Source organism: Cyprinodon variegatus, unplaced genomic scaffold (genome assembly GCF_000732505.1).
Source record: "Cyprinodon variegatus isolate N-32 unplaced genomic scaffold, C_variegatus-1.0 Scaffold308, whole genome shotgun sequence".
Classification (NCBI taxonomy): Eukaryota; Metazoa; Chordata; class Actinopteri; order Cyprinodontiformes; family Cyprinodontidae; genus Cyprinodon; species Cyprinodon variegatus.
The window spans coordinates 737,913-752,991 of record NW_015150761.1 but is presented as its reverse complement, the minus strand read 5'-3'; the positions used below and the strand labels follow the sequence as shown (position 1 = coordinate 752,991).

General features: G+C 36.5%; 1 protein-coding gene across 1 annotated transcript in view; it reads right to left on the bottom strand.

Moving 5' to 3' along the window:
- Positions 1 to 5,469: 5,469 nt before the first annotated feature.
- LOC107090678 (15-hydroxyprostaglandin dehydrogenase [NAD(+)]-like) overlaps positions 5,470 to 15,079 on the bottom strand; it is an 18,553-nt gene continuing 8,943 nt past the window's right edge. The window contains exons 2-7 of the mRNA XM_015384218.1: positions 11,281 to 11,404; positions 8,849 to 8,955; positions 8,469 to 8,565; positions 6,330 to 6,406; positions 5,950 to 6,107; positions 5,470 to 5,838 (exon numbers count right to left, since the gene is read on the bottom strand). Of these exons, the coding sequence (XP_015239704.1) occupies positions 5,718 to 5,838; positions 5,950 to 6,107; positions 6,330 to 6,406; positions 8,469 to 8,565; positions 8,849 to 8,955; positions 11,281 to 11,404 (684 nt within the window). The 3' untranslated portion in view covers positions 5,470 to 5,717. The remainder of the gene's footprint in view (positions 5,839 to 5,949; positions 6,108 to 6,329; positions 6,407 to 8,468; positions 8,566 to 8,848; positions 8,956 to 11,280; positions 11,405 to 15,079) is intronic.

Genomic DNA, 15,079 nt, shown 5'->3' with positions numbered 1-15,079 from the left:
CATGCAACTGTACTGCGGGGTAATAAGAAATGTGTAAATGAGAGACAGGAAAGTAAGGGAAAACTTACGATAAAATAAACTAAAACTGTACAATTATGAAACATTGCATTAGCAGATTAAGGAAATGTGCAATTGAATAGGTGTTTTAATCTGTTTTTTTTGTTTGTTTTTTTTTTTCCCCCAGTATTTAATTGTCATTACACTGTCACAATACAGAGCAACGAAATGAACTCTTCGCATGAAATTAACTCTCCACATTTAACCCATCCCCTTTGGGAGCAGTGGGCTGCCATTGTGCTGCGCCCAGGGTGCAGTGTGGGGGTTAAGGGTCTTGCTCAGGGACCCAGAGTGGCAGTCTGAGGGAGTGGGGCTTGAACTCAGAATCTCTGGATTCCAAGCTTTAAGAGCATAATAAGACACTCTCCCTGTTACTGGTCTTCACTACTTTTTTGCTTATAGATGGTACAAGTGCAGGACTTTGCAGCCTTGTTTTTTCTTACTGCAGCCTTACCTTGCCTTTTGGCCAAGTTTATATCTTATCACCTTATGGCTTATCACCTTATGCTCTGTGTCGCCCAGTCTCGCTGGCCATGCTAGATTTTATACTGTAAGGCAGACCCTTCATTTTTGATTGATCTCTCAATTTATCAATTATGTTAAGTACATTTTTTTTAATATCCAGTAATTAAATATCCATGTAAACCGTGGTGAAAGAAGAGATGGGGTGCTCAGGGATGTATTTGTTCATCATACAGGCTGTCTGTGCTTTGTGGGATGGATGAAATCATCCCTGGGTAGCTTAGCTCTCTGGATGTTGTCGAGCGGTTGTGGCTGACATATCACTTCAACATCACACGGAGGTCAAGGACAGTGCCCCTGGACTGGCACACTGGGGTGGTGGCTCCCTGCAAAAGAAGGGGGACCAGAGGATGTGTTCCACGTATGGTCATGAAATCTGGATTATGACCAAGAGACGAGATCCCAGATACAAGTGGTTGAAAACAGCCTTCTCTTCCAGTTCGGGATAAAGCCAAAGACGATGAGTTCATCACTAGGACATCAAGTGTCACTAAATAGTGACATCATCTGATACTGTCTGCAACTGTTGGGGACATTGAGTCTGAATTTTAAATCTGAAACCACAGGCTGATAAGACAATAATGTCTTTTTCATTATTACCAACTTAGAACAATTCACTATGGCTTGATTTACCTTCTTTTTATATATATATATATATATATATATATAACATTTCCATTAGTAAGATTACTGATTTTAGAGGCCGCTCCCCTGTGGTTTAAACCCTTCTGTGTCAAACGTCAGAGGACTGTTGGTCACCAATTGGTTAGACGGAGACATCTCTATTCACAGCTTATTTGATATAAGATCTACAGCAATGAAATCATTTTATGCTGGGCCTATTGTGTGCATAAGCACCTTTAAAGGAACTACCAACGTATAATTATGTAGCATTAGCTTACCTTTACATGAGTTACTGCATTGTTTCTTTCCCTCCTGCACATACCCAGATTACCTCTTCTAGCTGTCCACAGCCTTCTTGGTACTCCTCTATTACTCCAAGTTAGACTACAGCCATAAATGTAGCAGGCTGTTGTAGCGTATCTTAAATCTATACACATCGGACTGCAGAGCCACCTTGCTATTTAAGACCCTGCCCCCATTAAGATACTACTTCAATGTAATGGAAAATGAATGATCCTAATTGAACTGACCCAACCTGAACAGTTAAGTTACCAATGGAAAATTCCTGTCACCTCAATGTATTGCATGTGCGGGTGGATTACGGTGACCAGACGTCCCTGATTTCTGGGGATGGTCCCCATTTTGGAACACCTGTCCCCCAGCTAAACCTGTCCCCAGAAATGTCCCCGATTTTACCCTTTTAGCATGTTGCTCGCAGAAACAGCTGTTAGCTGGCTGGTTGGCTGGTTAACGTATAGATGAGGAACAGAGTGCACCACACTAAAACAGAGGAGAAAAGTCGTAATCACGACCGGTCACAGCTGCCCTGTGTTAGGGTGAGTGTGTTAACCGGTTAATTTGATTTGAATTGGGCACCAACCAAACATGATAAATGTTGGTTGGTGCCCATTTTAAAAAGAAAATAGCTTAGATATATGTTTTGTTTTACTAAAGATGAGGACCAGAAATGAAATATAAACCAAGTTAATCAACAAGAAGTAAGACAGACCATTGGGTGCAGCTGGCATGAGTAAATTTGTTTTTTTTTTATATGAAAATTCCTTGTAAGGAGCTAATCTAGTTCGGTGGTTCTTCAGGGATCAACAAGAGTTCAACTAAAGATGTTTTTAGAACTGATCAGTTACCTTTAGTTTATATCTTTAGATAGTAAGAGTATAAGTAGAGTTATAAGTTGCTTGGCTGTTCTGTGGTTGTGATTTATGAGCATAGACTTCCAGGCTTAGGTCTACTTTTCTACCACTCTGTTTGGTTGAAAGTTCCTCATTATAAAAGATAAGAGTCAATAAAAAGAAAACTTGACACACGATCTGCATGATCTGAGAATAATGAAGGAAGAGATAATCACCTGTTTAATTTTCATTTATTAGTTGTTTTTACTTGTAGCTCCAAATATTGTGATGATTAGCCTTTTCACTATTTAATCAGATGACATAACAACAATAATCACCATCATGTTAATAATATACTATGTGTGATGAGATTAAATGTGTTGGGAAGGGATTTTGATTGTATTATGTCCCTGTTTTCGATTAGTGTTCAATTCATAGAATAGGAGAGGATTAGAAAACTGATAAAAAGAAAATTGAGTGAAAGCTGAGGAAAATAAAACATGGAAAGAACAGTTGAAGAGAAGGAAAAAAAATCTGCTTAGAATAGTTAAACAGAGAGCAGGTAGAAGTCAGCTAGAAAGAAAAGAAGAGGGAGAGGGAAGAAGACTAGGCACTAATAAACACTATCAATTGATTTATTTTATAATTTCATTAATCTTAGGAAATAGGAGAGGCACATCTGGATTTTACACTTGATTTTTGATGTGTAAATATTAATAGATTTGTAAAAATGAATGAAAGCATTACTGTCTCTGTTTCCTATTTTCATTTTGATCATATGTATTTCTTTTTATCTACTAGTTGGAAATGTCCCCAGATTAGATTGCAGAAATCTGGTAACCTTAGGAGCAGTGCTTTCTGAGTGTTTATACCTCAGCCGGCTTTGTATTTCAGTGCACAGAATTTTCTTTTTATAACTCTTTCCTCACCAAATGATTACCAGAACTTGACAAAATTTTGAATTAAAGTAGAGTCTGGTCAGTTGCAATGCGTGGCAGCTGAAACATACTTAATTTTACCCATAAGTTTTCAGCTAGACTGGCGAGAGCACTAACAAAGTTAGCCTCGCCATCTTTCTGGAACACAACAGCCACATCCCATCCCTCCTACAGAGAGAGAACCAAAAATCAAGTTATAAGTGATTGTTTAAATTATTACTTTTTTATGTGATCACAACCACATGGTCTGTATGAAGAACTTGAAAGTTACTGTATATATTAAATCTGTGACTCACATCACCGGCTAGAGTATATTAACACTTATTGGACTAGAGACAAAAGCCAAGTGCTCTACCTGTGGCAAGGCATAGGGCTTTATCCAAAACGAGCTGTTACAACCAGTAGCATATAGAAAATAATGTATGAAGTTTTTAGTGCAAAATTTCTGTAAAAATGTGCAGTTTGTTCTGTCATGTTTTATGTTTTAGTATATCTTTTACAATAACAAAACAATTTTTGATATATGATAATTGTATTGTTTAAATGTAAATAGCTATAATTGGAGTAAATCATGATGTCAGTGACTCTGGAGAGGATTCCTCAAAGATAAACCTTTTAATTAGAGTCCTTATTCACGTCTTTACAACAAAGCACTAAGGAGTTACACTTTGTTTTAAGGGTAAAAAAGTGTGCAAAATGTGTTCGTACATCAGAAAATGTTGTTGACAAATATTTGCTAATGTTAAAAAATGAAGGAATTCAGACGTGTACGCTTCATAAGCTTTCTAAAAGATAATTGGTTATTGAAATCCTAGAATTGTTTACTTTAACTATTATTTAACCAGTTAAAATCCTGTCAGGATAAAGAAAACCCTTGTTGTGTTATGAACGTTGCCATTGCACAGAACAACTAAGTGAATTTATATTGATGAGAAATTCTCTGAGACTTTTGGATTGTTTTTTATCAAGGTAGAAAAGAAAGAATCAGAGCGATGAGCATTAGTAGATATTACAGGAGCGCCTGCTGTCAGGGAGCTGCTCGACAGTAGAGGTAAGAAGTCAGAACCAGAACCTGTACATGTTCAGAGCACAGCACACGCTTTTTGTCCTTCAGATCTGCATCACTAAAGACATATCTGAGTGGGATCTTTCATAGCCCTGGGTTAAGATAAACCAGGAAAAAAACAAAAATTGCAATACATTTCAACAACTAATGCCAAACTTAAGTTATAAGGACGTTGTGTTCATTTAAAAAAAAAAATGTTAAAAAGTAAAGTTTAAAAGCAATTCATTACTTTTTGGTATAAGCAATCAACAGTAACTGTAACGAGTAACTTTTTTTACTAGTAACTTGCATCATGGTAATGCAATATCCGGATGAAGCAACGAAGAATATGCAGCTGCTGAAATGCGCTTTCCTGGTCAAAGTAGGAAAAGGCACTCTGTAAAGAGGCTTTGTAGCATCCGCTGCAGGTTCTGCAGCAGCTTCTTCCCTGCTACCATCAGACTGGACTCTGCATCACACTTGCAACATTATTTTGCACTACCAACGTGGCTGAAACTTTTATAATCCATTTAAATAGAACATAACTCAATGTTCTACTACATTTTACACTGTATTTATTTTGCACTGCCCTGAACCTTTCCATATCAATGCCTTTTGCACCATGACTGGTTTTCCTTTTCTCCTACACTGTTTACATTCTTGACCACTGTTGCACTTTACAAATGGTAATGTTTATATGACTGTTGTAAGTTGCTAACATCAAAATTTCTTTTTGTATACACTCTGTGTATACAAAATTACAATGTAGTTCGTCTAAGACAGTACAGCCCATAATATACAAAGCAAAACGTCCGCTCTAAGATGATGTTTTAAAGCTGGCGCAAAGATGCAGTCTGACGTTTTTGTATTAAAGGAACATCAAAGCAGTTACAGAATTGTAATTAAGGTTAATGCCTAACAGCTGTAAATCCAGATCCTAATGGCATTTTTTTCTTTTAAAAGTAAAAAAAAAAACTCTGACTTAGATTGCTCCTTATTATTTTATGTCACACTGTTATGCTTTTACATGTCTTACATCACAAAAATGTATTGGATACTTGTGCTTGCAATGTAAAGTCTGAAGAACAAGCAGCTAATTATGATTAATTGTTTTATTTTTTTATTGTTTTATTTTTTTAACAACACTGGTATCAAATTAAAACAATGCTTTATTTTTTTCAATAGCTATAAAAAAGTTAAGCCCTGTAGATTTTTAATTAGTTCAATAAAACATTTTTGCATTTAGGTTTAAAAAAAAAAAAAAGAAAGAAAGAAAACACAACAACCATACATGGATAAGTTTGATATACATTTAAGCACACATAAATGATTAGAATTTAAGCAGGACTCATTCAAAATATTGACCATTAATTCAGTTTTGCGATACTGCAGTTGTTTATTCTATTCAACTGAATTTGGAAACTGCATGTATTTCTTTCCCTGAGGTAACACCAGAAGGGCCTCTCCATTTTTTGTCTCGTCTGTCAGCAGCTCCAGAACGGCTTCGGCTACCTCAGACACGCTGACACAGAAATGACAAGATTATCCGTGAATTTTTATGCACATGCAGACAAACGTAAACAATACTTCTAACAAGATGCAAATGAAAAACATTTAAAAAGCCTGAACTTACGTCAAAGTCCCCATCATTTCGACTAACTTTTGTGTGGCGCCAGCCAAGTTGGAGAATTGCCCCAACCTTACTGGGATGTTTGTCATTAGATCTGTTTCCACAAACCCAGGGCAAATGGCATTAAACCGGATACCGTATCCTGCAGTATCAGAGGCTGCCTGAAAATCCAACACACACTGTTTAGCTTCCAGATATAAAGTTCACTTCTAACTTTTAAAAACAATTTTTAACAAGATTTATTTTTAAAATAGCAATGTTTTTCCCTATTTATATGAAATGGTAGGATTGGTAAGGTAATAGTCAAGCTTGCTGTGCACAAAGATTCTAAAACAATTTTTTCGGTAAATTGTTTTAAACAATTAGATAAAAATCTTCCTTACTGCCATGGCTCTGGTGAATCCCACCACTCCAAACTTGGTGGCTGTGTAGGTGGGACAGCTCTGCAACGGACCAAGACCTAAAACAACAGAGATACAATGCAATATGAAGAGAAGAATGATAGGATAGGACTGATATTTTATGTTTTCATATTTTTTTTTTACATGAAACACCCAGTTAGGTCTTAAAACCTAACAATGGCTAAATTTAGACAATCTATTTTAACAGTTATTTCTCAGGGTTTTCATTTATTGCTATATAAGCGCACCGCAGTACACCAATCAATATGAGATCAACATATTTCATGAACACAATGGCAGTAAAAAAATCCCCCTAGGAAGACACTAGCTGCATTTCCATTAACCATCTATTGTGCAAACTCTAATTACGAATTGGAAAAACTGCAATTTTGAAAAAAAAAAAAACGCATGAAAAGTTTTTACACTTAGATGTGGTGGTTTTTTTGTGGTCATATCAAAATTATATTTTCCAAAACTACAATGGAAACACCTCAAATCACACGAGTCACATGATCTGCAGCTGGACCTCATGCTACTATTAGATTATCCTGACCTGCCACTTGGCAGAAAGTTAGGGTCACCTCCTAGTTCCAGTAAATCATGCACTCACTGGCGTTCACTATAGATCAAATGAGAAGATTGTCAGAACACAGTGCGCACAGTGCCCTACTGGCTGCTATTCTCCATGGACTGCTTGCTAGCATCTGATGAAATCAAACATGAACTGTTATTTTAAACAAACAACCATTCACACACTCAAACCTAAGGAGAAGTTAGAGAAGCCAATTAACCTAACAGTCATGTTTTTGGACTGTGGGAGGAAGCTGGAGTACCCGGAGAGAACCCATGCATGCTCAGGGAGAACATTCAAACACCATGCAGACCCCTGGCTGGGAATCAAATCTGCAACTTTCTTGCTGCAAGCTTTTGAGCTGCAGCAAACTTTCTTGCTACAAGGCAGCGGTGCTACCCACTGCGCCACAGTTTAGATGACGATATCAGAATAAGAAATGTACGTCACAGCATTGGGTGGGCTACAAACACAATGACAGAACTTTAACTAGAACAGTACTCATCATTTCCAATAGTTTCTCTGCTCTCCGCCATGTTGAGAGGTCAAAGGTTACCTAATCTTGGCAACTCTGGCATCATAAAATTTCTCCAGCTTTCCAGTGGAAATCACAACATGACTGGGTGTTCATGTCCAATTTTAATGTCATTTTTTTATGATACCACATGAAGGCAGCATTACTGCCTTTTAAAAAGATGAAGAAGACTGGAAGAAGTTGGAGGATGATGGCGCAGCATATTTGGATTCATGAGGAGACTGACTGCTAGAGCCAGGGCTGAAATATGGAGCTATCCATGGGTTTACATCTGCTGCTGCCATGTTTTTCAAGAGTTATCCCATGAACTGACTTATTCACATACAATTTTATTGTATTTTTATTTAATAGAATAACAACAATTACAAAAATGAGCATTTTCAAAATTAATATCGACAAAGTTTTGCCCCCATTTGTAATGGAAATGCAACTACTGTTCATATCAAATGGGAACTTTCCATTTATGCCAGAAAATAGAATGTCTACCACTCCATACAATAAGTACAAATATTACTATAGTTTCCAAAAATATCTGTACTGCCAACACCATAAGAAAAAGCGGAACAATAGAAAAAATAAATAAGGAAAACCAGCTAAGTTAAAAGAACCAATCAATGTCTGTGCCTACAGAGATCTATATTCCAGGTACCGGCACACACATACTTTGAGCTGCATGAGAGGTGGGAAATGTGCTTTTTGTAAAAACGAAAGAAAAACAAATAAAAACGGACCGTATCGTCTAAAACCTGCTTGGAAAGATATAAACATAGATGACTTTGCTTTTGGGGAGATTAAAGTAGGTAAAGCAAGGAGGAGTAAGTATAATGACAGGGTGAAGAGTGTTTTGCCCTGTTGTGGTCTAATGGAAAATATTTGAATAGATGACAGATTTTTGGACAGAATTTTAAGAAGAGAAAAAAAAAACTTAAAGGAAAGTAATGAGATTATATTCATTCTCTTCATTCAACTTGTCATTCAAATCTGACTGCATAATGCAACAGGATACATGATTTACCTGCCAAAGAGGCTGTGTTGATAATAACGCCTCCCTTTCCTCCATTCAGCTTGCTCATTTGCTCCAATGCAATATATGTCCCCCTGATGACACTAGTCTGAAACAGCAAGCACAGAAAAGCAACAGATTCTGCTGAATAAAACACACTTTTCTCAGTACAAGCAGGCAGGTGTTTAAGTCTCAGTTATTAAAAAGAATTACTGTAAAGTAAAGCTTATAAAATGTAATTTAATCTGAGCACCTGACCTGCTACAAATTATCCAATTGCTTCCTTAGACAACCTAAGGAAGCAACTGGGTGAGCACAAAGTCTTCATTAAATGTGTTTTGGAAGTTCTTTTGCATCATGAAATACAGCTGCATGTAGTAGATGTTTCTTACAAGGTTAATAGACACAGTTTTCTCCCAGATGCTCTCATTTAGGATTCCAGCGTTGTTGCACAAGATGTCAATTCCCCCGAAGGTTTCTGTGGTTTTCTGAAAAGCCGCTAGAGAGAAAAAATTGATTTAACTTTTGCTTAATTATCCCTTCAACATTGATCAAAAAATTATTAACAGATATTTAGCAGGCCTTATCTGTTTTAAGAACCATCTTTTGGGCAAAAAACTTACAAAATCTATAATCCATATAATCCATCCTTATTGGATCTTTGGAGATGCTAAAAAAAATATTCTGCAGATATTTGCATGATTTAAAAAGCTGTAGCAGCTCAAGAAAAGCCATAAAGTTTATGAGGCTAAAAAGAAAAAACAAAAGACAAATTCCAAAATTTTGCTACATAATCTACAAGGAAATTTAAATCTTCTACTTTTATAATTCTACTTTTTCTCTAATTTAGGAAATAATTTCATCACTTTATTTTAAAAGGAATTTAATTAAATCATTGTAGTAAAGTTATGAAGAACACCTGATTTGCGCTTTATTACCAAACCCTTGCTGTTCTCCATCAAAAACATTGATTTCAGGGGTTGCAATAATATCCATGGCCACGGCACATGTTTATAAAACCCAGAACCTAAACCTTCAGACTGCTTTCATAGACATTTCGTAACAGCTTGATCTCTAAGCACCTTTGCAATAAGTTGGCTCATGAAATTTCCTCATTACTTCATGTTCCACAGGCAACTATTAGTGGTGTTATAACAATGTGAAAGCCTCTGGAAATGACAACAAATCAGTAAATAAGTGGTAGAAGGACAGAGCAAGTAGAAGGTGAAGTACAAAGTTTACAGAGGACACCAACTTTCTATATGGTTGAAATATTATCTCAAGAACCATACATATAATGTAAAGGAATTGGTTTTCATAAATCCATGCCTATCTCACAGTGTTCCCTTCATTGACTTCCTGTTAAATCCTTCTCATATATAAAGCCATAAATGGCAAAGCTCCGTCTTATGCTTCGCCTATGAGAAAAAGGAGCAGAGCATGAACCGAACGAAACACACGCGAATCGAACCGAGACAGTCGAACCGAACGGTTCATAAATCGTCCCATCCCTAATATCCATCCTCCCTTTCTGCAGTATTTGTTGGTTCAAACTCTAACTTTATTTGCTCTCTTTCATCCCTTCAACATGAAAACTGGCTTGGAGCTCATCTGATTAACCATTTCTTTTCTAGACAGAGCCAAGTACGGAGTTAGTTTACCGTTACATTTTCTAAAATGGAAAGTATTTATAGATCAGTGCTTATTTGTTCCTCTTGTCTACTTCTATCTCCTTGAACCCCAGTCAGCCTCAGCAGAAGGTCGGTCAAACTAAGCCAGGTTCTGCTGGAGGTTTCTTCCTCTTAAAATTGAGGTTTTCCTCTCCACAGTCACCGGATGCACGCTTAGAATGAGAGATTCCTGTAGAGTTGACCAGAAAATACAAGCAAATATCTAATGTCGCCACATGCTTATCTAGGATGAACAAATCCTGCAAGGTCAATGAATCTGTGGAAGCAGCTGGTTTTTTCGGATTAATAAAAACGTTTTGATAAAACGTTTTTATCAATCTTACTGCATGATCTAATTAGGTTATTTCTCTAAAGTGCTTTGACATGACATGTTGTGAATTGGCGCTATTTAAATAAACTGGTTTGAATTGAACTGATAAATATTCTTAGATGCCTCTGTTATTTAAACTGGTTACTTTCAAAGCGATGTTCTGGAAAGCCAGAATATTTGGTCCATATGGATCTATGTAACACAAGTTTTATGAGAAACCACAGAAAAACGTGGTTAATTTTTGTTTAGACCTTCCCTTGTTCTTGCTTGGTTAAAAACTTATAATTAGAAATGTAATAGAAAAATTCAAGTGCTTTTTGTTTTGAGAAAAAATAAACTGTGAAGAACCAGTAAAAGCGATATATTTTAACCATTGCTTTAGATCTATAGTCACCTAATTCTGTGACAGCATTAGCTATACCTGTAAACACTGGGCAGTCCATCAGTCCACTAAAGGCTGAAGGCTGTAGAGCCAAGAAAGTTGTATTATTGTCCTTTGAGATCAAGTTTCTCTTTTGTTTAACTTCCTTATAAAGTGTAAGCTCATGTGAACACTGTAACGAAACACCTTTGGTCATACCCCTGGAATTACTGGGACAATCCAAAGAAAGATGCAGTTTTCCACCCATAGTAAAGATACCTGTTCTGCACATTTTGTCCTGGTTTATTCCTGAATCTGGACTTTCTAGTTTCTGACAACCAACTTGATTAAAAACATTCAGTACCCCAGGCTGCATACAGTAGTTTGACGTGTTTTTCAGAAATCAGCCCTCCAGCTGATGTTTTTTTACCCGTGTTTTTAACGTGTGAGTCCATATGTTACCTTTGATCTGCTCCTCTGATTCAACGTCACACTTTATGAACAACGCCTGCCCTGCTCCATACTGCTGTTTCAAGGACTCCAGTAAATTTTCACCTGCAGTCTCATTTATGTCCAAGAGGGCCACCTGTACAAATGAGGAAATACAGATTATTGTCAAGATTGTTCAAAACACATGCAGTCAGAGCTATCTAACAAACATTGATTTCTACTGTAAACAGCACTCTTATCTACAGTTGTGTAGCAGGACATTGTCCCCGTTAAGAGATATTTCTCTCGGTAAACATTAGCCTGCTTTAGATTTATATGAAGTGTGCCTAAGGTTAGAGCATGCTAGACAAGGGCATTTTACATAATATTTGTGGTTGGGGATCCAAAGTTAAAGGAGTTAAATCCAACTTAATTGCCTGCTTTGAATTCTGAAAAGAATTAATCATGCATAATTTTTCCTTCCACTGAGGTCTATTATGAAAACCCACTAAAGCACTGAGGTTTTTGGTTGATGTGAATCTTGAAGAAATTTTCAGACCAATGTAATTGGCTTGTTGGAGGTTCTCTCTCTGCCTGACATGCAATGAAACCCACTTATATGACTGTGAATGGGAATGCTATAGAAACCAGAACAGTCTAAAAAACAATCCACTGGAAAGTTTTTTTAAACTTTTATGGAATGACTATGACCTGGATGACTGAGAATCTTCATCAGCATGTAGAAGCCAGAGAAATTACATCTTTGTAATAAGAAAAGAACTATCGGGGAAGATTAGAGTATAGAGAAAATTATGTTGCTGTTTCATATTTTCCAAATATTCATAATTGTATTGTCTTTAGCAGTGTATCCATATGAACAGGGCATGGAAATACTGCACCTAACTTGTTTCATCAATAGCAAATACTTTAATTACAGCACACATTGTTTCGCTGAACTTCTGCCATGTCGCAAGATTTATTTCCATCCAGTTTTTATAGGGGAGTTAAGACATTTAGCAAAACAAATCTCATTTTTGTTATTTTGCAACCTTTCTTCACATTTAGTGCTTTTTTCTGACATTTAGAAAAACAGTACAAAATATAAAAGTTAAATATATTTTACCATCCTACATTTACATTTGAATCTTAGATTTATATCTTAATATATTAATATAAATGCTGAATCCAAATCTAAAAATATATATTTAATCTTAAGCCTATTTTTAAATCCGTCCATCCGTTTTCCGTCACGCTTATCCCAAGCGGGGTCATTAGAGGTGCTGGTGCTTATCTCCAGTTGTCTTCGGGCGAGACGCGCGGTACACCCTGGACAGGTTACCAGTCCTTCGTAAGGCTACTTTTAAATCTAAACGTATATTTTAAATCTTTATTCTTAATGTTAAATCTAAAAACATATCCAAAATCTATATATTTAGTCTCTAAAGAATATATAAACACCAGAACAAAAGAACACCGATAAGAAGAGGAGGCCTCTTGAAGAACACAGGCCAGCCTCCATTGTCATTGGAGTGTCTATGAGTTGGGGGCAAAGCTAATTAGCATATGTTCTAAATATTTAGGTATAAGATCTAGGATTTATATTTTATATATATATTTAGATTTAAGAATTGTGGCAAGACCTTTTTCCAGTCCTTCAGAGTCTAATCCTTACACTCTGAAGCAAAGAAGCTTTTTGTTTTCAGGATTTTTTTCCAACCACCAATCATTCCAATATCTGGATAATTTTAAACCCAATTTTAGCAGTTTCTGCATCTCTTTTATGATGTTTTCTCATGTCAGAGATTTTAAACTTTGACACTTATTTCAACATATTTTTTTATGACCAAAGGATGTCTTTCGACATAAATGTGAAGAAAGAAAACAAAGCTACTTATTGCCTCAGCTGGAATTAAACAACGGATTGCCAGCTGACAGACAATCAGTCCTCCTATAATTATTCAATAGGAGGTTTTAACTTATTTGCTTAGTTAAATCCAGGCAGTGTGTCTAAATAATTATTATCAATTAATGTTTATAGTTTCCAGTCATTTTAGGGTATGTCCCAAGCATCTTTGGATATCTACAGCCTGCTATTTTTGCACATACTTCTTTTGAACATAGTCAACTTCATTACCCCACAGACAGTGTCATGTATGTTGCGTGTTTGTCTGGTCCACATAATGCATATTATTTAAGGAGTTAATCAGCTGGCTCCTGCAAAAACTGATGACAATACCGTGGAGGAATTTGAATCTGAATCGTCTGTATTGGAGCAGCACACATCGGAAACAACTTAAAGTCTAGTGGAGGTTTTTCAAAAAACTAAAATGTTTTGATTCATTGCAGCTCTGGCTGTATGTATCAGGTTTTCCTGCTAGAAGATGAAAATCTGGTTCAGTGGAAAGTTTTTGTAGCCTCTAACAGTTTTCCCTCCAGAATTGTCCCATAATTAGCTCTATACATCTTTCCAGCTCCTCTGTTTCTATCTAGAGAAACAGATTCCAGCAGCTTGACGCTGCTATCTGCATAGTTTCACCATGGACAGTGGGTGGGCAGGGTGATGTCCAGCATTATGTTCTGCTACACATTGAAAATGTGTAGCAGAACATCTTGTCCAATGTGGCCTCATTGGACAAGAGCATCTTTTTCTAATAAAGCACACTTAGGATTTTGGCTGAAACGTGACACAATGTGGAAATGTTAAACAGCTGTTTTTCAGCTTTTTAAGGCCTGCTGGCAAACAACTTCAAAGGCCATCCCCACAATATCCTAAATTAAACTGGGGCAGAATTCCTCATAGCCAGAACGAATTCAGCTCTAATTTCCTGGTTTTAATTTGAAATGTAAACAGAAGGTTAATTTCTCACTCAAACTTGTTTAAAGTGTTTGATACTTAATTTCTTAGGAGTGCTTTATTTTGTCATCCACCTTGCATGTTTTCATTTACACCCTAAAAACAGTCCAATGATTCCCTCCTGCTTGCAGTGTTTGTCACTTCCTGCTTTTAACTCATAATGTGTATTCAAAAGCCTATTACTAATGTGCTGTGAGGCTTGAACTTTTTTGTCATTCCTAGACTTAGCTAAAGCTAGTGTTTTTCCATCGGACCCAGTAATCATTTCCTCATGATTAATGCTTTATCATACCTGTAATCTCATTGTAACTCAATTTTTAACTGATAAACAAAGCTGATTATTCATCTCAGTGTTTATTTTACCCACATCTTCTAGGACCAATCTGTATTTCCATTCTGTTTATATGTTCTCACCATGCTGATGACTGAAGGCGACGTATCTGATGCCGTGGCTTGGCATCCCCTCTCCAACTTCAGCTTATCAGAACTGTTCAAATTTGCCTGTACAATGCTGCTTTGCTGAAGCAGGCACCAGAAGGGAATGGCTTTACATCTCACATCTCTGTGAGAATTTGGGCGGTTTGATGTGTGATTAGGGTGGATTTATTATCTGCAGGACTTTGCACATATGGACAAAATTGTTGGAACCCCTCATTTAATGAAAGTAAAAATAAATACAAATGCTATCAAAACAAACAAATAAATGTCAGACTATGTTTTTTAACCATTTTTAAGGGGTACCCTTACCTTAAATTTAAGTATAATGCACAATTTACATTAAAAAACATTTTTCAAGAGTGATATGTGTCCCGAAGCCCACGTACTAGGTTCACAGATGGACAAAAAAAATTCCCTCTATCGTTTTCTTCCTCCACCTCTTAGTTAATCTGTGATAGAAATTGTCTGTTTGAAAAGCCTCCCCCTGGTGATGTCATAAGGGGAAATATGCTCTCCATTAGGGCTGCAACAACGAATCGA